The 21,634-nt window shown below is 42.9% G+C and overlaps 1 protein-coding gene across 1 annotated transcript; it reads right to left on the reverse strand.

Moving 5' to 3' along the window:
- Window positions 1-12,061: 12,061 nt before the first annotated feature.
- On the reverse strand, window positions 12,062-20,989 carry LOC135517298 (nuclease EXOG, mitochondrial-like). The gene is made up of 6 exons (XM_064941471.1): window positions 20,754-20,989; window positions 20,368-20,517; window positions 20,088-20,227; window positions 19,833-19,909; window positions 19,525-19,639; window positions 12,062-12,892 (listed from the first exon to the last, which is right to left on the reverse strand). Exons 1-6 carry the CDS (start codon window positions 20,887-20,889, stop codon window positions 12,407-12,409), a joined length of 1,104 nt encoding a protein of 367 aa, XP_064797543.1. The 5' UTR covers window positions 20,890-20,989; the 3' UTR covers window positions 12,062-12,406.
- Between the last annotated feature and the right edge of the window lie 645 nt (window positions 20,990-21,634).

Genomic DNA, 21,634 nt, shown 5'->3' on the forward strand with positions numbered 1-21,634 from the left:
CTCTGAGGATAATAAGAATGCACATCCGTAATTACTGTAAAAAGAAAAACCTTCACTCGTCATTGCTTATGGTTTTCCAAGCACAATACACGTGTGCAAGGACAGTGATTTTATACTGAAAGACATTGCATGTTTGACTGGATTCTGCCCAAAGTCTTATTGCTATTGCGCACAACCTGAGCTATTATTATATAAGTGTGTGTGTGTGTGTGTGTGTGTGTGTGTGTGTGTGTGTGTGTGTGTGTGTGTGTGTGCGTGTGTGTGTGTGTGTGTATGTCTGCTATAGTAGCTGTAGGAACAGGCGTGTGTGTGTGTGTGTGTCTGCTATAGTAGCTGTAGGAACAGGAGTGTGTGTGTGTGTGTGTGTGTGTGTGTGTGTGTGTGTGTGTGTGTGTGTGTGTGTGTGTGTGTGTGTGTGTGTGTGTGTGTGTGTGTGTGTGTGTGTGTGTATACCCAGGTGTGTGCTTCTAGATTATACAGTATGTTTATATATTGGGTGTTGTGTGTGTGGTTGTGTTTTCTTGTACGTGTGTGTACTTGTATTTGTATGTGCCTGTGTATGTGGACTTCACCATACCATGGCATACAGTGCTGCGTCTGATCAGCAGGATGAAAGCGGAGCGATGCTGCTATCTCTGTGATCTGATGCTTTCAGATGGCTTCTGTGCCGGAGAAGAGGAGCAGATCGACTTTGACACCTGGACGCAGGGCACAAAGGCCCCCTTCTGTTTAGGGCTTAGTTTAACAGCACATCGCTCTGGCTCCACTTCTTCTCTTTGCAGTCTAGAAGACCAGGAATTCACTGTTTATGTTTTTCTCATTTAAGCAATTACCATTATTTAAAAAATATATTTTATGTGGATGTTTATGAAGCGTGGTAACTTGTTCAGCATGAGACCATACACCTGATATGAGTGATCACTGCTGTAAGTGCACACAATTTTATTTTGTCAAAACGGATGTACTTTGTTTGTTACTTCTATAATTGCTAGTCCTGTCAATATTACAGCCCTACACACACACACACGCAGGCAGACACACACGCACGCATGCATACACACAGCTGTCAACCTCCACTGGGGACAGACCTTGGAGTATTTTGTCTGGATTGTGGGACTTCAAAAGTAGCACTGTTTAGGTTATATGGTGCCAATTCAGACGCACCCCCGACTCGTTGAGATGGAGACCCAAAAAGAAAAAGTGCACAGAAACTCTCTCTTTCTCACTGTCCTTTTTTTAAAAGAACGCCAGATGTCCTCAACATATGAGCAGAGAAAAAAACACTGTGAGCGTGAAATAATCTGCATCTCTCTTTGCCTGAAACCTAGTTGTGCAACCAAGGTAAATAAGCCAATGCCCTTGATGCTACTCAGAGCATGTTCACGTCTTCTGCAATGAGGCTTGTTATGAGGAGAATATATTTAAAATAATCTAGTTGTCTGAACAAGGACGTCTATATTGAGTTGTCAACTAACTGCAGGACAGGAGTTATTGTAGAACAAAATGCATAATTGTGTAGTCAATTATGTTGTTATTGTACTATTATGACAGTTTTGTAATTCAACAGTGATCCAATTTCTAGTTTCAGGCCCTGGCTAATCCAGGAATGCATCTCAATAGTCTAAAATAGGTTCTTCTCACTTTCTCTTTTCATGAATCTCCACTGCCTGGAAAGAACTGGTGAGGTGAAAGCAGCTCCTTACAAGGCATCAATCATATTGCTTTCACCTAATCCTGTAGTTTCAGATCAGTGCAGTTGAAGAAGATTGAAGGAAGCCACAGTAGACTATTGAAACGTGCCCAGGGCCGACTCCAGGCATAAGCGACATGACCAGACTCTTTGGGCCCCAGGCTGCTAGGGGGCACTCGGCTCCCCCCAAAATATGTTTTTTTATATACAGTATATCTCAATTTTTTTAAAGAAACTTACTTTTGAGAGCTAGAATAGTAGAAAACATAAGGTGCAAGTTCGAAATTTGTACATCAGTACTTTTTCTCTTGTTATGTCAGTCACTGACAGTCACTCAATTAGCTAACAATATTTATATTGGTCAGTTAGTCTCGCCAGCCTTCTAAACATCTAGTAATCATGGCCGAATATCGACCTCACTCAGATATCATTAACGTGGCATACGTCATCGCAAAATATGTAGAATTGCAGGAAATGAGTTTCAAAACGGATTTCTTTTTTTCTCTGTCCCATGGCAAAATGAATAGAATTGCATGAAATTTGTTATAAAAACACTCTAATGGGAGGGGCAAACAAATCTCGCTTAGGGCCTGGACGCACCCCTGCAATAAGATTTGAAGAACTGTCTGTGCCCTAATCTGACCCTGGCCTGGTTAATGTCTAAATGCCCTGGACAATATCGACACATGGGCTCTGTGTGAACTGACTGAAAGTACATGACACACTCAACCACTGGCAGGACACAGACACACAAACTGACAGGAAACACACGCACGCAGACATGCACGCACATGCACACACACATTGGCGAATACCCAGTTTGGAACACCCCCTAAGGGATTTGAATATTTTCCTCTGCAGGGTGTTTTTCAGTGAATGAGAAAGGCACCTATACCCATATCCACAACCTGGAGCAGATGGCGCCCACAGTGAGAATCTGAACCTAAAAGATCTTACAGTAAACATCACTGGCTTTAATTACTGTTTTACACAAACACACACACGCTGTACGGGAGACATGTGGCGTAGCCTTGCCAAGTGACAGACAGCGGCGGAAATGTTGACGTTAGCCTGGCAACCCCCTCACTGTATGTCCTCATCAGTGTCGTTGGGAAGGAAGTTGCTTTGATGCTTTCTATTAGATTAGTGTTTGTACAGGAGAGAGATTAGCTGTTCCTCCACGATGACCTGGTATCATCTGAGGACAATGCCCTTTAGAAAGCCTCAGTCCCTTCAGTTTGTTCAACTTTATTTGACTATAGGTGAAATAAAATGATGAAATAATTTACCTGTATTAATACTACTCCCTCCTTTTATCCATTAGGATCTGAAAGGCAAAACTGATACTAGATCAGCACTCATAGGCATTTTCAACAGTCAAAGCAAGAAATTCTAAGCACGTGCAGGACCATGCTGTTTTCTTGTAAACATGTATAAAATTACAAATTATGAGACACGTTGTGTCCTGGACTAAAATACATTTTAAATGCAGATTCTCACTTGAGAATGCTTTTTAATCCAGGACTAAGCTTAATTTGGGTCTAGGAAACAGGCCCCATATATATATATATGACGCATTTATGTGTGTAATGTAAACACTGCCCATGTAGTCATCTCACCTGACTGTTTGGTGGTCACCTTGGGTTGTGTCTGTCATTAAAACACAGTGACAGCTGTCACTTTGGCTCAGTGTGTAACCTGTTTGTCTTGTGGTTAAAACGCGGTGCTTATTACCATACCTGCCCCGGCTCATTCCTATCAATCCGACAGTGCTGTCGCACACACTCTGCCACAGCACGAGTCAGGACTATGTATCCTCGTTATGTCAGGTGTATAAACATCGCTCAGCCCCCAACGCTTCTCACGCACATACATGTATATGTAACCAGCCTCGTGCTGCCACAGTGTAAATGACCTATAGCATTACAGTATAGCTTCCGCCCTCATGAGCTCGCACTGAGACAAGCTCTTGGGACGCCTTTCTTGCAAACATAAGTGACTCTCGAAACACTGGTAGCCAGCTGCGCCACAGAAAAGCTAGCAATTTCATGGCGCGGGTCCGTGGGGGTATTTCAACATGAGCAGTGAGTTTAACCAATCAGCAATGGGGGCATGAGGGGCTCAACAGATATATTGAAACATATCCCATGTGACATACCAACTCGTCTGCTGTATGACTGTGATGGCTGAAATACTTAAGTCAATGAACCTCTCATTTCTAATCTCTGAATGGTCATTAAATCAAAATAATTCATATAGTGATATGCTTTAACATGAACCTTAGACAACAGAAACCGTGAAGGCCTCAAGCTACAGTATGTAGACCTGCATAGTTTATTTGTTGCATTAGAGCTGGCCTGCGTTATGTACCATCCATCCCATACTGCACTGAGTCAGTCTCGAAGTCCTTTCTCATGTCAAAGTGATATGACCGATAGGAGAAATTGTGTGCCCCATTTGGGCTGTCAGTGAAGGTTGATGTGGGTGGTATTGGGGATGGGAGGGTTGGACATTTTAAAGGGGGGATGGCTAGTCGCTAGTGGTGCACGTGTCAGCTGTTTGTTCACCCGCACCCACCCGCAATTGCTAATAACCCATCTTCAACGGCCAACTATATGTGATAAAGTGAAAATCTGAGGCCCACATCCGACCCTAACCCGCTAATATAGAAAATGTACTGTAGGCTAGTCAGAGACAATGGAGGATTTTTTGACAGGGGATGCAGGATATTCTTTTGCCTTTTTTTTGTCTTTCTGACATTTTGGTAGGCTATATGTTAGTCAACTTGTCTATAATTAGATACTGTACATACAGCTTCTCTTCAGTTATGTTGCCCTGGAAGGCTAAATAAACCCTTGCTCACCAGAATAATGTCGTAAATCGATAGAATGAACGCTTCAGTCTAGTTGACATCCTTAAACTTTTCTCTGTCATCTGCTTTTTTCGTGGACCAAAGACATTTCGGGATCGTGGAGAAAATGAAAAAATAAAATGAAAAATATATTTCTGATATGATTTCAGTCTGGCTTAGATACATATTTGATGTGGTTGAAATACAATTAGCTTTTATGATGCTGACAAAGATAATGCACCTACAGATAGTATCTAACTGACATTCACGAGATCTCACAATTTCTCGCATGGAATATCCTTCATTTCTCAGAACAAGAATAGACTGACGAGTTTCAGAAGAAAGTTCTTTGTTTCTGGCCATTTTGAGCCTGTAATCGAACCCACACATGCTGATGCTCTAGATACTCAACTAGTCTAAAGAAGGCCAGTTTTATTGCTTCTTTAAACAGCACAACAGTTTTCAGCTATGCTAATATAATTGCAAAAGGGGTTTCTAATGATCAATTAGCCTTTTAAAATTATAAACTTGGATTAGCTACTCAACATGCCATTGGAACACAGGAGTGATGGTTGCTTATAAATGGGCCTCTGTACGCCTATGTAGAAATTCCATCAAAAATCTGCCGTTTCCAGCTACAATAGTCATTTACAACATTAACAATGTCTACACTGTATTTCTGATAAATTTGATGTTATTTTAATGGACAAAAAATGTGCTTCTCTTTCAAAAACAAGGACATTTCTAAGTGACCCCAAACTTTTGAACGGTAGTGTACATTCAGCCTCTTGCATATTGAAGGAAACACAGAGAGACGAAAGATAAATAATTAGATGCTTTTTAAAATGTATATTATTGGTCAGATTTTTGGTGCAAGCTTGGCTTCCGTTGGCATCCATGAATACACACCACTGGGGATGCAGGGGTGTGGGGATAGAGGGATACAGTGGCGTGAGGAGTGGAATGGGCAAGGGGGTGGGTATATGGGAATGGTACGGGAGAGAGAGAGACAAATAGAAGAGATTTGGACTAGTACACCACCAGTTGGGCAAATGTTGTCCTGTGCCCTACCCAGAAGCTGGTGTGCAGTTGTATAGTCGTGGTAGGCACTTTGTCTAGGGCTCATTTGCAGTGTTAAAGATGAAACCAACACAAGTTGGTTAGACGTTAAGAGTTGGAGAGGTGAGTTGGTTAAAAGGGGAGATTAGAGAGACCACAGGGCATGGGGCGCGCACACAATAGGTTGGTTAGAGGTTAGTTTTGGTTAGGAGTGGAGGTTAGAGAGACCTCGCGGCATAGGGCACTCACACGACAACAGCTGGTCACACACTAGTCTAACTCATGGGAAGGTTACAGGTCCTACTGTGCATAAAGTTATCATCAATCTAGCTATTCTATTCTATTGCTCCAGCAATGATTAGGCTTGAATAGTACTTACTCCAAGATGAGGGTCAAATATATTAGGATATCAGCATACTAACGCAGAAAATATCAAGTCAACAGAAATGATTGTGGTTTTAGTAAGAAGTCATTACAACAAACAAATGGCCATAAAAATGAACTAAAACTTGTTGTGTCAATGCAAAACCTTTAATCAACTGAAATAAACTGACTAAACCAGCCATTCACCACAGGTCACTGCTGTGAGGAAGCAGAACAGAGCAGTAGTCAAAGAGTCCTGGGTCCGGTCTTTATCTCTCTCCCTCCCTCTCTTTCGTCTCTCTTTCTGTAATTACCTCTCCTTCTCTCTCTATCTTCCACTCCACTCTCCCCGCTCCCCACTCCCCCCTCTTTCCATGTGTTAAGAGATAAGCGTATGTGTCTGCGGTGGGTCCCGGGGGAGCAGTGTGTTGCTGTATGACGTTGCCATGGCAGCCGCGGTCCTGATGAGGTCTCAGGATGGCCCGGGAAGATGACTGTGTTCTCCCAGGTGGAAGGCTCTGACCTCACTCTCCCAGGGTTAATCCTCCTGTTTGCCTCCCGTCGTACAGACAGAGATGACTACGAACCACACCACTCACTCACACACACACACACACACACGTACATGTATACAGTATGTACAATACACACACATGTACACACAATGCGCAATACACACAGTACACAATTGTGTACACACACAATATTGGGACTATAAATTGTGCATCCTATATTATACTTATGCTAAAATGTTTATTATATTCTACTGATTTTACTATATTCTAATATTTTCTTGCATTATTTATTTTTGTTGTTGCATTATCAAGAAGGAACCTGCAGGTAAGCATTTTGTTGGATCGTGTGTATCCTGTACATAAGGCCAATAAAACTTGAAACACACACATAAAATAAGCACAGACACATATGCATGTCCACACATGTACGCCATTTCAATGTGCTAACACATGCCCACAGCTGTAGAGAGAAAATACCCTATAGTGATAGAGAAGGGCATCCCTTACCTTCAGAATCAAGGTTAGGAAAAGTAGCATTTCAAACTTCTGCAAACTGACTCATTGGTGACACCGTGATTGGCCTCGGACTCATTTGGGCTGACATTTTGTCGATGCAAAAAAGCTGTGCAGTTGTCACAGACATCATCACTTCACTTCAGCATGGCTTATATTAAAAAATGACCTTTTTCCTTATTTAGCTAATACTGCTTATTTTAACGCTAACAATACTTATGTTGACGCTAACACTACTTATTCTGATGCTAACACTGCCTATTTTGACAGTAACACTGTTTATTATGGCACTAACACTGCCTATTTTGGTCTTAACACTACTTAATTGGGTTGTCAAAATGAGACCCTGGGTGATTGTTTCTGGAGGACCAAAACTTTAGGCCCGAAAGATGTGAAAAGAAGAGGGACAGTTTGATCATACACTCTGGGTGGATGGGACAGTCAATCCACTCTGGTGTGCTTATCCTATGTGTTCTTCTCAGTGTTGAATAGTCGCCTTTCTCAAAGACCATCCCACATACCCCTGAAGTTTAACAAGATTGAGAGTAAACAATTCAAGCCTCTACCAAATCGTGTGGCAAGTGCCTCTCCTTGACGAGCTTCCAGGAAAGTCAAGCCAGCAAAAGGTGAGTAGGGCCTCGGAGGGCCACAAATACAACAATACCGGAAGCCCCTCCGACAGCATATCGGCTGCAGCTCTCCTTACTCAGACTTAATGCGAGTGGTCCTCGGAGCCAAGCGTGTTGTGCTGTCCTCTAGAATGCCTGACCTCAGAGCGTCTCTGTGTTTTCCAAATCTTTCAGGGTGGCATTGTCGCGCTAATTCAACGTGACAGCTCGTTAGGGGAAAGAGAGAAAGAAAGAGAGAAAGAGGGAGAGAGAAAGAGAGAGAGCAACTGAAGTTCATTATGTCGACTTGCAAGTGTCAAGGGAAAGAAAGAGAGAGGGAGAGAAAGATAGAGAGAGAGAAAGAAAGAGAGAGACCGAGAGGCTCTTCACGAAGTCCATTACGTTGACTATTATCAGCTGGCCTAAACTTCTACACAAAGCATAATATTATCCGGCCTACTTCACAGCACTTAAAAAAGTTAATTGTTTCTATTTTTGATAGGTCTAGTTATAAGAATAAGACGAAGGAGGCAAAAGTGGCCTAAAAAATGGAGATTCATATTACAGTAAGCAGAACAAGTCCATTGTACAGGGCTAAGCTATAAATATTAATGAACTGTTTAAGTCTGTGTGGACAGACATGCCTGGGTCGTATTCATTAAGGTACCAAACAGAAGAAAACAGACAAACAGGGAGGGACTAGATTAACTGTCAAATAAGAAATGCTTGTTTTCGTTTTCCATTGCAAAACGTTTTTCTATAGTGTGCCCTAAACGACATTCCCTGTGTGGTTCTTGAAGCACCTTTCGGAGGATGATATTAAGGAACAGGGCAAAGGTCAGTGTAATTTACATGAATGGGAGAAAAGGCTAGTCTTAATCACAGATCCTTTGACCTCAATCCCCTCAAGGAGTCTGAGCTTGTTCGCCCCTCTCTCTATTTCTCTTCCTCTCCCTCCATCTCTGCCACTCCTGTATCCTCTGTATCAACACATGCACGCACGTATGCACACACACTCACACACGCACACAAACACACACACAATTCAAGACTTCTGTGCTCCAAAGCAAGATCCTAAACCTGCTGGTATTAAACTACACTGTTATTACCATCAACTCTAAAGACGTGTGGTAATCAACTCACTAATAATATAGCACCGATACTGTCAGTACATGGTCTAACATCTCCCCCTGCTGGATTCTACAGGTAGGAACCAAGAGTGTCCTGAACACAGAACCTGCTCTCGGCTGAAGGAGACACACCCTCGAAGGAATTACCAACAGTTTCCCTTATATCTGCTTTGACTGAGTGGAGATAGTCAGTAGTACTCATTGTCAGTATCCTGTGTTTACAGATCTGAGCAGATGATGGGAAGGAGATGAGGAGAGTAAGTTGTATTGAGCCTATAGAGCCCCAATGGTAATGCACTCTATGGAATAAATGGATGAGTCAGGGTATTTCAATTAGCTATAGCTTTGCCAAGCTTGGAAAACACTGGATTAAAGACAGTGGTTCAATAAATTGATGTCAGATTCACAACAACTTTGAGCTTGGTCTATGAAGGGACACAGAGGAAGTGAGGGACAATGTGAGAGAGTGCAACATTTTTTTTCCCCTCCCAGAAGTGTGTAGGCCTACAAACATAGCAATGTTGATTATAAGTCAGCACAGTAGCCTTGTGTAAGCCAGATCAGCCCTCCTACTGTGCTGTTAACCAGAGGACGGGCAGAGCATAGATGGACTAATTGCTTACATGGCATGTTGTTCTGAGGGGGAATTCACTCCGACACCGTGGCAGACTGGGGCAGCTAATTACAGCCTTGGGTTGGCCAACGCAGCTGCTCCACACACAGTAACAGCACAGGTCTGCATGGGGAGGAGAAACACTGCAACTTCACACATACACACACACACATGCATGAAAGTCTACACAGACACACACTTTCACATGCACGCAGGTACACACACTCACTTGCAGATATGACACTCACAAGACTCACAGACGCTACTCAAAACCGCCCATGCCATCGCCAAAACCGCCCATGCCACCGTCAAAACCGCCCATGCCATCGCCAAAACCCCCATGCCACCGTCAAAACCGCCCATGCCACCGTCAAAACGCCCATGCCACCGTCAAAACCGCCCATGCCACCGTCAAAACCGCCCATGCCACCGTCAAAACCGCCCATGCCACCGTCAAAACCGCCCATGCCACCGTCAAAACCGCCCATGCCACCGTCAAAACCGCCCATGCCATCGCCAAAACCGCCCATGCCACCGTCAAAACCGCCCATGCCACCGTCAAAACCGCCCATTACACTCAAATTAGTATGATATGTTACGTTTGGTATGGTTACATAAGACAGAAGGTTATTTAAGCCAAAAACCAAAGGAGGAAGGTTGGTCAGGGAGGTGTATAATGCAAAAGTCTAGCAACCCAAAGGTTGCGGGTTCGAATCACATCACATAAAACTTTAGCTAATTAGCAACTTGTTACTACTTTTTTGCAACTACTTAGCATGTTAGCTAACCCTTCCCCTAACCTTAACCCTAGACTTAACCCTTAACCCATAACCTTCACCACTAACCTAGCTAAAGTTAGCCACCTAGCTAATGTTAGCCACAACAAATTGTAATAACATATCCTACAAAATGGGTGATGGACATCCACAAATTAATACATACCATATGAAATGTAACATTTCATACTAAATGGAGGGAGACAAGAGTTACACTTGCTATGTTACATCTACCCCTGAGTCCAGCTTGGAATTAAACATACCCTTTTCCACGCCATAGTTCTTGTAACCATGCAACCGAGCAGCACAATACGGTTTGGATCTGCCTTTATTGTGTGTATCAAGTATTTCTCTTGCTAGCCTATTCAGATTCCATTCACATTTTTAACACCTGTAGCCAACACCTTTGAAAATAGTATGATATCTCCCAAAGGCCATGTGAAGTTATGAACTCTCTCATGTAATTTACAATGTAATGACCTGGATTACACAAAAAAATGTGATTACATTTGATCCAGCTGCATTCAATTTCCTTTATGGCGTCTGCCTTATTAGTAAGGTTAAGAGGATGTAGGTGATAAAAAAAAGTTAAAAGGAAAATCTGCTTTAAAATGGGACAAGGTCCCATCTTCCAAATGAGAACTTCTCTGCTCTCCATATATATTAGCTGTTGGGAGAACTTGATCTTAATGTACAGTTGATTATTAATAAAACCATGCCATACATTGGAAAAGTAACAACGTATTTCTACATAATATATCATCACATGGTTCCCAGTGCCACCCTTGCCCCTGACCTTCCCTGGCTGGTGATCCCTGACAAACACAGTGGCACAGTGGGAATCGAAAGCAGTGCCAGCTGAGCTCAGACTGGATTACTGTCGCCCCAACCTACTGTAAAGTGGCATCAAATCATTTAAGCTAGACGAATTACAAATATAGCATCTCAATAGTTGAAAATGGTCGAGAGCCATGCGTCCTCCAAAACAAAACTCAACCAAGCCGTACTGCTTTTTGACACAATGGCCACTTAACCCGGAAGCCAGCCACACCAATGTGTCGGAGGAAACACCGTGCACCGGACGACCGTGTCAGCGTGCACTGCACCCGGGCCGCCACAGGAGTTGCTAGTGTGCAATGGGACAAGGACATCCTGCCAGCCAAACCCTCCACTAACCAGGACGATGCTGGGCCAATTGTGCGCCGCCCCATCGGTCTCCCAGTCGCGGCAAGCTGCGACAGAGGCTGCACCTTTAGTAATCTCACAGGACTGGAGAGGTCCAAGCAAATTCCTAGTAGGCATCAAGCATGAGAGTTTCAAGGAGAGAACACAAGCAGAGTAAACTGCTTCGTAATATTGAGATGCAGCTCTGGTCTGCCAGACAGTGTGTGTACAGTAGACAGAGTGTGTGTTCATGTGTTCTCATCTGTCAATTACATTGCATTAGGCCTAATACTTCTCATCCTGGTTCCAATAGGCTATGGTTGATTTTTCTTTGGCTGAGTAGGATCCTGTGTGTGTGGTTGTGTGTGTGTGTGTGTGTAAGGTGGATGATGGGTGAGTGATGGGGTCTAGGCTAGTCTTTATTGATGTGATACTACTGTATATCTGATATCTAACGGGTCCATTTGGCAGAAGGCAGTGGTTGAGTGGTAATGTCCTGAAGTCAGCTATGAGGTAATACAAACAATATAGCGACCCATAGTGCTTCTCGGTAACAAACTGATCCATTACACTGGTGATACATGTGCCCTTCTTTTCCTGCGGTCCAATTGAAATGTCTCAATGCAATTAGTGGCGACAGGAAACACATGATTCCGCCTGGGTCTCTATTATCGATTAGTACACATAAAACCCTGATCAGCTGATTGAGTTAGACGGGGGGACAATACATTTATTTAAAATGCTGATTTTTTTATATGAACTGTAACTCAGTAAAATGCTGAAATTGTTGCATGTTGCGTTTATATTTTTGTTCAGGGTAAATAAAAAAAACTATCCACATTTAAAAAAAACTTTTTGTAATTCTGGCATGGGAAATAACCCTTCCAATGGGAAAAAAGTAATATACAGAAAGATCTGTTCAATAAACAATCTAACAAACTATGTAACCCATAGCAAAACAGCCACTTGACCAGCTGCTCATTTCACAGAGCCATAATGGACATTCCATCCAGGGTTGTGTTCATTAGGCACCAAACCAATCAAAACAGGAGGGACTATGTGGACTTGTCCAATTAGAAACCCTCATTTTCTGTTTCTGCTACAAAACGTTTTCTCTTAGTGCCCTAAGGAACATGAGCCAGGTTATGCTCTTTGTTTTCCAGCTCCTTCTTCTTCTCCTGGTACAGTTTGAGTACGTAGTCGTCCGGGGCGATGCCTTGCTCTTTCAGCTCCGCCATGCTCTTCTCCAGCTTCACCGTGGTGCGGGCACTGCCCACCTTCCTGGCCGTGAGGTACAAGGTGAAATCCTTAAAGTCCATCAATTGGCAGGAATCCCTATCGCACAAGTTGGGGAGGCTCGGAGTTGTCCGCTCCACTTTGGGAAAGAAGGTCAGGCCCGAGATCTTCTCTAGTTCCGATAGACTCACCTGGAAGTCCGTCAGTGGGCGCTTGAAGCCGATTGGCTGGTTGGGTACGACAAAGGCCCCGAGGGCCAAGGTTTCTGATACCGATTGGTTGTTAGTCAAATTGCCCGATGCCGATTGGTCTTTCCCGACGAGGATGACTTTGAAGAGGTGGGTGGGGACGGCCACGTCGTCTTTGCCTATGACCTGCACAAATAACAACATATTACGTTAAATCATGTTAAAACACACATTTTTTTTGCATTTTGCATATTTTGGTCTACCCGTGCCTCGATAGATTGTGGGCTAGGCTGTTCCGAGATACGACAGTGTTAGTTTATGGAGGCCTCGTAAAGAACAGATGGACTTATGCCTTCAGCGCCCTGAGATCTCAAGGAGAGGTCCACGCTGATTTATGGTAAAGGTTGTTTGTTCTAGATTAAAGTAGCCTCATCAAATAATCCAGGAGCCAGGCAGATCCGCTTCAGCCGACTTCCGCATATCTGTAGCTGTTGTTTTGATGGTGTGAGGTGGAACTGCATTAGAGCTGTCAAATCCACAAGTGGCACCTAAATAGGACAATGCCATCGCTTTGTTAGTGGGGCAATAACCATTCAGTTAAAGGGAGAATCATTCACACCTGCCCAGTGCCCGGGGCTCCAACTAAGGCCTTGACAAATCAGGGAGACCTCTCAATCAGTTACATTACTCGAATAAACGGGAGTACAGACTGTACACTAAGATCACATTTCCCTTCATAAGGTCATAAAATAAAATTGGGGTTGTGAAGGAAAGTACCGAAAATAAAACACATACAGTGCCTTGCGAAAGTATTCGGCCCCCTTGAATTTTGCGACCTTTTGCCACATTTCAGGCTTCAAACATAAAGATATAAAACTGTATTTTTTTGTGAAGAATCAACAACAAGTGGGACACAATCATGAAGTGGAACGACATTTATTGGATATTTCAAACTTTTTTAACAAATCAAAAACTGAAAAATTGGGCGTGCAAAATTATTCAGCCCCCTTAAGTTAATACTTTGTAGCGCCACCCTTTGCTGCGATTACAGCTGTAAGTCGCTTGGGGTATGTCTCTATCAGTTTTGCACATCAAGAGACTGAACTTTTTTCCCATTCCTCCTTGCAAAACAGCTGTTGTTGGGCAACACGGACTTTCAACTCCCTCCAAAGATTTTCTATGGGGTTGAGATCTGGAGACTAGCTAGGCCACTCCGGGACCTTGAAATGCTTCTTACGAAGCCACTCCTTTGTTGCCCGGGTGGTGTGTTTGGGATCATTGTCATGCTGAAAGACCCAGCCACGTTTCATCTTCAATGCCCTTGCTGATGGAAGGAGGTTTTCACTCAAAATCCCACGATACATGGCCCCATTCATTCTTTCCTTTACACGGATCAGTTGTCCTGGTCCCAGCCCCAAAGCATGATGTTTCCACCCCCATGCTTCACAGTAGGTATGGTGTTCTTTGTATGCCACTCAGCATTCTTTGTCCTCCAAACACGACGAGTTGAGTTTTTTTTACAAAAAAGTTATATTTTGATTTCATCTGACCATATGATATTCTCCCAATCTTCTTCTGGATCATCCAAATGCTCTCTAGCAAACTTCAGACGGGCCTGGACATGTACTGGCTTAAGCAGGGGGACACATCTGGCACTGCAGGATTTGAGTCGCTGGCAGCATAGTGTGTTACTGATGGTAGGCTTTGTTACTTTGGTCCCAGCTCTCTGCAGGTCATTCACTAGGTCCCCCCGTGTGGTTCTGGGATTTTTGACCCCACGGGGTGAGATCTTGCGTGGAGCCCCAGATCGAGGGTGATTATCAGTGGTCTTGTATGTCTTCTATTTCCTAATAATTATATATATAGACACAGTTGAAATCGGAAGTTTACATACACTTAGGTTGGAGTCAACAAACTATAGTTTTAGAAAGTCGGTTAGGACATCTACTTTGTGCATGACACAAGTCATTTTTCCAACAATTGTTTACAGACAGATTATTTGACTTATAATTCACTGTATCACAATTCCAGTGGGTCAGATGTTTACATACACCAAGTTGACTGTGCCTTTAAACAGCTTGGAAAATTTCTGGAGATGAAAGTACTTTGGTGCGAAAAGTGCAAATCAATCCCAGAACAGCAGCAAAGGACCTTGTGAAGATGCTGGAGGAAACAGGTACAAAAGTATCTATATCCACAGTAAAACGAGTCCTATATCATCATAACCTGAAAGGCTGCTCAGCAAGGAAGAAGCCACTGCTCCAAAACCTCCATAAAAAAGCCAGACTACGGTTTGCAACTGCACATGGGGTCAAAGATCGTACTTTTTGGAGAAATGTCCTCTGGTCTGATGAAACAAAAATAGAACTGTTTGGCCATAATGACCATCATTATGTTTGGAGGAAAAAGGGGGAAGCTTGCAAGCAGAAGAATACCATCCCAACCGTGAAGCACCATGGAGGTTGCAGCATCATGTTGTGGGGGGACTGGTGCACTTCACAAAATAGATGGCATCATGAGGTAGGAAAATGATGTAAACTAATTATATTGAAGCAACATCTCAAGACATCAGTCAGGAATTTAAAGCTTGGTCACAAATGGGTCTTCCAAATGGAAAATGACCTCAAGCATACTTCCAAAGTTATGGCAAAACGGCCTAAGGACAACAAAGTCAAGGTATGAGAGTGGCCATCACAAAGCCCTGACTTCAATGTATGGGCAGAACTGAAAAAGTGTGTGCGAGCAAGGAGGCCTACAACCCTGACTCAGTTATACCAGCTCTGTCAGGAGGAATGGGCCAACATTCACCCAACATATTGTTGGAAGCTTGTGGAAGGCTACCCGAAACATTTGACCCAAGTTAAACAATTTAAAGGCAATGCTACCAAATACTAATTTAATGTATGTAAACTTCTGACCCACTGGGAATGTGATGAAATAAATAAATCTCTCTACTATTATTCTGACATGTCACGTTCTTAAAATAAAATGGTGATCCTAACTGACCTAAAAAGACAGGGAATTTTTACTAGGATTAAATGTCAACTGAGCTTATATGTGTGTGTGTGTGTGTGTGTGTGTGTGTGTGTGTGTGTGTGTGTGTGTGTGTGTGTGTGTGTGTGTGTGTGTGTGTGTGTGTGTGTGTGTGTGTGTGTGTGTGTGTGTGTGTGTGTGTGTGTGTATATATATATATATATATATATATGTACAAAGTTGAAGATGGAAGTTTACATACACCTTAGTCAAATAAATCTAAACTCAGTTTTTTACAATTCCTGACATTTGATCCAAGTAAAAATTCTGTCTTAGGTCAGTTAGGATCAACACTTTATTTTAAGAACGTGACATGTCAGAATAATACTAGAGTGAATTATTTATTTAAGCTTTTATTTCTAATTGTTATAATGGACAAAAGAAATGAGATTTTCTTTCAAAAACAAGGACATTTCTAAGTGATGCCAAACTTTTGAATGGTAGTATATATATATAATATCCCCATAATGACAAAAGGTAGGCCTACTACACAGAGCTTTCATTCTTCTCTACGCTCTCCTTCTCCACTCCATCCCTCCCTCTCTCTCTGTTTTATCTTCCTCTCATTCTCTTTCTTCTTCCTCTCTAGGTGGGAGTCCTGTTCCTGCTGATGGGGGGACAGTGTGTTGGCCCCTGATAAACCACAGGGAGACCCCACTCCAGGGGAGTTCATCTGGGATAAAGACACTGCACTCCAGGCCTCTCCACCATGGATGTTAGAGGCTGGCACAACCAACCTAAGGCGGGCATCCCCAGAGCCCTCTAAACCTCTCAATCCCTCACAGGAAACAAGGACCGCCTGGCAATGCCCAGGGGGCACTGCCATGGCAACTGGAGAGGTAGCAAAAGGAAACAATAAACTGTGGGTGTGTCGTGTGTGTTTAATCCCCACCGCTGCAGCTCAGGCCCCAGGTGGGTTTGGGGTTTCAATGGGTGGAACACGGCCCCTGTCGCAGATGATCTGTGTGTCTAGGTAACAGCCCTAGGGCTAGGTTCCCCAACTGGCGGGGAACCCATACACCTGTCACTGTGACTTTATTTGGTCCCCGAAAAAGTGTTATTTTATTTATTATAATTTTTTATTGGTAGACATAAGACTGTAAAAACACCAGCAAATCAGCTCCCAAGTTATTTTGATGTAAAAAAAAAACTGTTCCAAAGTATTCCCACGAATAATAGAGATATGTGATCGTATACAAATGTAAGCAAGGTTTGAAATTATGTTTCAGTCAAATACTATATCTGTTTGGGCATCTTGCTGTCAATTTGCAGTCTACAAATGATTTGAAATTATGTTCTGGCCCCTTGACCATCGACTCAAGAAAAAATCTGCCTGCGGCTGAATCTAGTTGATGATCCCTGCCCTTGTGGGTTTACACTCTGGGCCTCACTGGAGGACAAAGAAGCATTCATAGCACACTTTCTCTGATAGAACAGCCACAGGGGGGCAAAGCATTGATGCAAACCTAACCAACGCAGAGGAAAACAAACACTAACCGAACCAGCCGACAGCATCCAGATATTCACTTTTTTTTTTATTAAAAGCTACTAAACAGCCACTGTCATAATCTAGCGAGTGTTGTCTGATGTTGAGTAAGACTAATATTACGAGAGTGGGCAGTGTACAAAAGTCTCAGTGAATAAATAACAACTTAGTACTTGTGTGCTTTCTGTGGGTTGGAAAAACTTGAAAAAAAGATGGGCTTCATCAACAAGAGGGATTTTTTTTGTGCAACAGTGACATCTAGTGGCCATGAGGCTACACTGTGATATGTCCAGGAAATAGCATTATGTTATCTCCTCCCTCATTTCATTGTATACGTAAGGGATAATCAACGAGCTGCATTTGGAAGCAAAGTTCAAATTGAAGTTATTGGCATTGCTGAATTCTATTTTCAAAATAGCGAGCAAGGACTAATGGGTTGGTTAGCTAAACTAGTAAGTCTGTTTGTTTGGTTACCAAGGCAACTACTGTAGCTATCTAGTGAACTTGCTAATTATTTCAGTAGATGTTGAACACGTTTATTCCTGCAAATGAACACATTTCTAGCTGCAAATGTGTTAAATTATAGCCATGGTATAAAATAGATAATCAACTTGGGGCACTATGTGTTCTCTGGAAAATAATGTAACTCCTTGGAAGGTTAGTTCCACTCTCCTAGCGTGTCGTGGAAAACACCTTCCATATCATACATTTTTTCTCTCCAGAGAACGCATAGCTCCTCGTTGATTATCCCTTATTTATAAACTGTGTGGTTCGAGCCCTGAATGCTGATTGGCTGACAGCCGTGGTATATCAGACCGTATACCACGGGTATGACAAAACATTTATTTTTACTGCTCTTATTAAGTTGGTAACAGGTTTATAATAGCAATAAGGCATCTAGGGGGTTTGAGGTATATGGCCAATATACTCCACATTGTGTCGTGCTAAGAACAGCCCTTAGCCGTGGTATATTGGCCATATACCACACCTCCTCGTGCATTATTGCTTACATAATAATGCACACTCTAGAATGCCCTTCAAGCCAATTAGAAACGAGCATTCAACAATGTCATGGTATAATTAAGTAATGATGCCCGAGCATAATTAAGTGACTCTTCCTAGAGCTGGCCTCCCGGCCAAACTGAGAAATTGGGGAAGAAGGGCCTTGGTCAGGGAGGTGACCAAGAACCCAATGGTCACTCTGATAGAGCTCCAGAGTTCCTCTGTGGAGATGGGAGAACCTTCCAGAAGGACAGGTTCTGCAGCACTCCACCAATCAGGCTTTTATGGTAGAGTGGCCAGACAGAAACCACTCCTCAGTAAAAGCCACATCACAGCCCACTCTCAGACCATGAAAAACAAGATTCTCTGGTCTGATGAAACCAAGACTGAACACTTTGTCCTGAATGCCAAGCGTCACATCTGGAGGAAACCTGGCACCATCCCTACTGTGAAGCATGGTGGTGGCAGCATCATGCTGTGGGGATGTATTTCAGCAGCAGGGACTGGGAAACTAGTCTGGATTGAGGGAAAGATGAACAGAGCAAAGTACAGAGAGATCCTTGATGAAAACCTGCTCCAGAGTGCTCAGGACCTCAGACTGAGGTGAAGGTGTACCTTACAACAGGACAATGACCCTAAGCACACAGCCAAGACAACACAGGAGTGGCTTCGTGGACAAGTCTCTGAACGTCCTTGAGTGGCCCAGCCAAAGCCCGGACATGAACCCGATCAAACATCTCTGGAGACACCTGAAAATAGCTGTGCAGCAACGCTCCCCATCCAACCTGACAAAGCTTGAGAGGATCAGAGAAGAATGGGAGAAGCTCCCAAAATATAGGTGTGACAAGCTTGTAGCGTCATACCCAAGAAGACTTGAGGATGTAATCGTTGCCAAAGGTGCTTCAACAAAGTACTGAACAAAAGGGTCTGAATACTTATGGAAATGTGATATTCCCCCCAAAAAAATTATACATTTGCAAACATATCTAAAAAAAAAAACTGTTTTTGATTTGTCATTATGGTGTATTGTGTGTAGATCGATGAGAATGTTTTCTTTTTAATCAATTTTAGAATAAGACTTTAATGTAACAAAATGTGGAAAAAGTCAAGGGATCTAAATACTTTACAAGTGCATTTCTTTTTGGAGCTCTCAGACAAACCACTGACATTGAGTGGACACTGTACAGTTGCCCCTAGTCGCATTTCCCCCATTAATGGTTAAGGTTAGGATTTGGGGAGATCCTAGAGCTGTGCACCCTGGACTGCACAGTGTGGTCTGCCTAACAGCTTCAGTTACCTGGTAGGACACTGTCTTTTTCCCATCAGCCTCCTCTTCAGAAAGGACCAGAGGTCCCGATATGACCCACACGTCATCAAAGCGCTTGGCTAGGTCCCTGCAGTACATCTCCAGTCTGAAATACAAAACAGTATATTATACTGGGGCAACACACAAATCACGGACTTCAAAATGATCATACAATAGCTTAGATTAAGAGAGTTTTATTTCAGCATAGGTCATTCCATTTATATACAGTACTAGGACCAAGTAGTATCACCTAACTTGTGGAACAAATGCAATGAATATCACTGGGGGTTCCCATATACCTGTTCCAGTATCCAGCGTTGTTTTCATAGTTCTGGGGCACAATGTTGGATAGGTAGAAAGTTTCAGCCATTGACTGCTGTTAATAGGAAGAGAAAGGAGAGAATTCTGTAAGACCAGTTCACCTCACATACCATCAAAACGAGAAAAGGTCTTAACAAACCACTGGTGTAAACCACATCAACTCAGGACAAGACATTACTCCAAGCTCAATCTATGACACCAATATGTTGGATAGGTGTGATGTTGCTGGGTACCTCGGAGGCCTTGTTGTCTCCTGCGGGGGCCATGTGGCCCCTGGACCAGCCACTGCCCAGGTAGTCAGCATTGTGTGCAGTGAAGGGTTCTGGGATACTGGGGTCTGGCTTGAATTTACAGTGCTTTCTGTCAGCTTTCCCTGCGGCAGCAAGAAGAAGAGAATTCGCCTATATCTAGAATGTCTGTATAACAGCTGCCTATGACTATCCCAGTGAGCACAATTTTTGCTCATAGGGATATTATGACTACATTATTAGATTATCATTACAGCATTATTACCCAATAGTTTCTCATGTGACAGGTGCTCTGCGACCCATCTTGGTGTTTTCATGGCTTGGTTGTAGGACAATGTGTGGTTGGCGTAGTATCGTATCTCAGCTCCTGTCAAGGGGAAGCCATACCGCCCTATCTCCTGCTGTGCCTGAGGAACTGTAACAAAGCATTGACGTTATTTACATAGACAGAACTCACAAATATTGCAAAATTCTACCACATTTGGCTGGCTTCTGAACTGGCTAAGTTTAATATGAATAATTTGGGTACTTGTGTATCAGCTATGATAATTGTTCATTAGGTAATCATTACGTATCATCTGTGTATACTGGCTAATTTCATTACAGGTGACGGCTAACTTAACTTAGCTAAATACTAACTTAAAAGCAAACCTTTCTCGGGCTCTCTCTGGTCCTCTGTGTCCTCATCCTTGTAAAGTTTCATCACTGCAACACATGATCCAGTGGTGACGGCGGCGCCGCACACATAACCACCGACAAATCTAAAGAATTTAATATTCCCTGCCATCTTTATAATATTCAACTGATGAAATACTTTGAAATAATTTGTCTTGTTGCTTTGTGTTTTTAGGTAGAAGCGATCACCAGCGTCTCGTGGGCAACACAAAGAAAAGTACATCCGGGTCACGAAATTTTGAACATTTTCAAAATAAAAGTATCCTACGTTCATGATATGTGAAAAATACTAGTCTAAACATGAACACTGATCCATATTTGTTTATATTTAAGTGACATTTGCACTTTTATTTGGGTCAAATAAATGCTCCAATGAAATACACTGTATATGCAATACAGTACATATTGGCTTATTATATTATTGGCTTACATGTTGGCTTAGAAAACTACTCCAGATGCTGAAGTAAAAGTGGGGTTGAGGTTACTCACTAGAGAATGTAGAATCTATATGTTATTTAATGGGGGACTGAGGTCTATGTGCCCAGCAACACTTTCTAGTCCACCCACTCCATTCGTCCCAATGTAGTCTCGTCTTGCCATACCTCCCATATCACGTTGTTGTCATATCTCCCTTGGAAGTCTGAAGAACGTTCTTTTGCAAAAACGGTTTGAATGGTCCGCTGGCTCCCAGTGGCAAGATTTTGATTTCAAGAACCCTCCCCTTACACGCCCGTGGAAGGAGGTGCTGTATGTCATGTGAGTCACTGTTGCGTCATTGTAATTGTTGCCTCTGCTTGATTCATGCATTGTTTCTATGTCCGAGGTTTTCCTGTTAAATGGGCTACTTTGAAAACGAT

This window comes from Oncorhynchus masou, chromosome 28 (genome assembly GCF_036934945.1).
Source record: "Oncorhynchus masou masou isolate Uvic2021 chromosome 28, UVic_Omas_1.1, whole genome shotgun sequence".
In the NCBI taxonomy this organism is placed as follows: domain Eukaryota; kingdom Metazoa; phylum Chordata; class Actinopteri; order Salmoniformes; family Salmonidae; genus Oncorhynchus; species Oncorhynchus masou.

Excerpts from the sequence above, each read along its gene's own strand:
- LOC135517298 (XM_064941471.1), bottom strand. The coding sequence starts at position 20,889 with ATGGCAGGGAATATTAAATTCTTTAGATTTGTCGGTGGTTATGTGTGC. Across the intron at positions 20,518-20,753 it reads CCAGAGAGAGCCCGAGAAAG|TTCCTCAGGCACAGCAGGAG; the intron begins GTTTGCTTTTAA and ends GCTTTGTTACAG. Across the intron at positions 12,893-19,524 it reads AAAAGACAGTGTCCTACCAG|GTCATAGGCAAAGACGACGT; the intron begins GTAACTGAAGCT and ends TTATTTGTGCAG.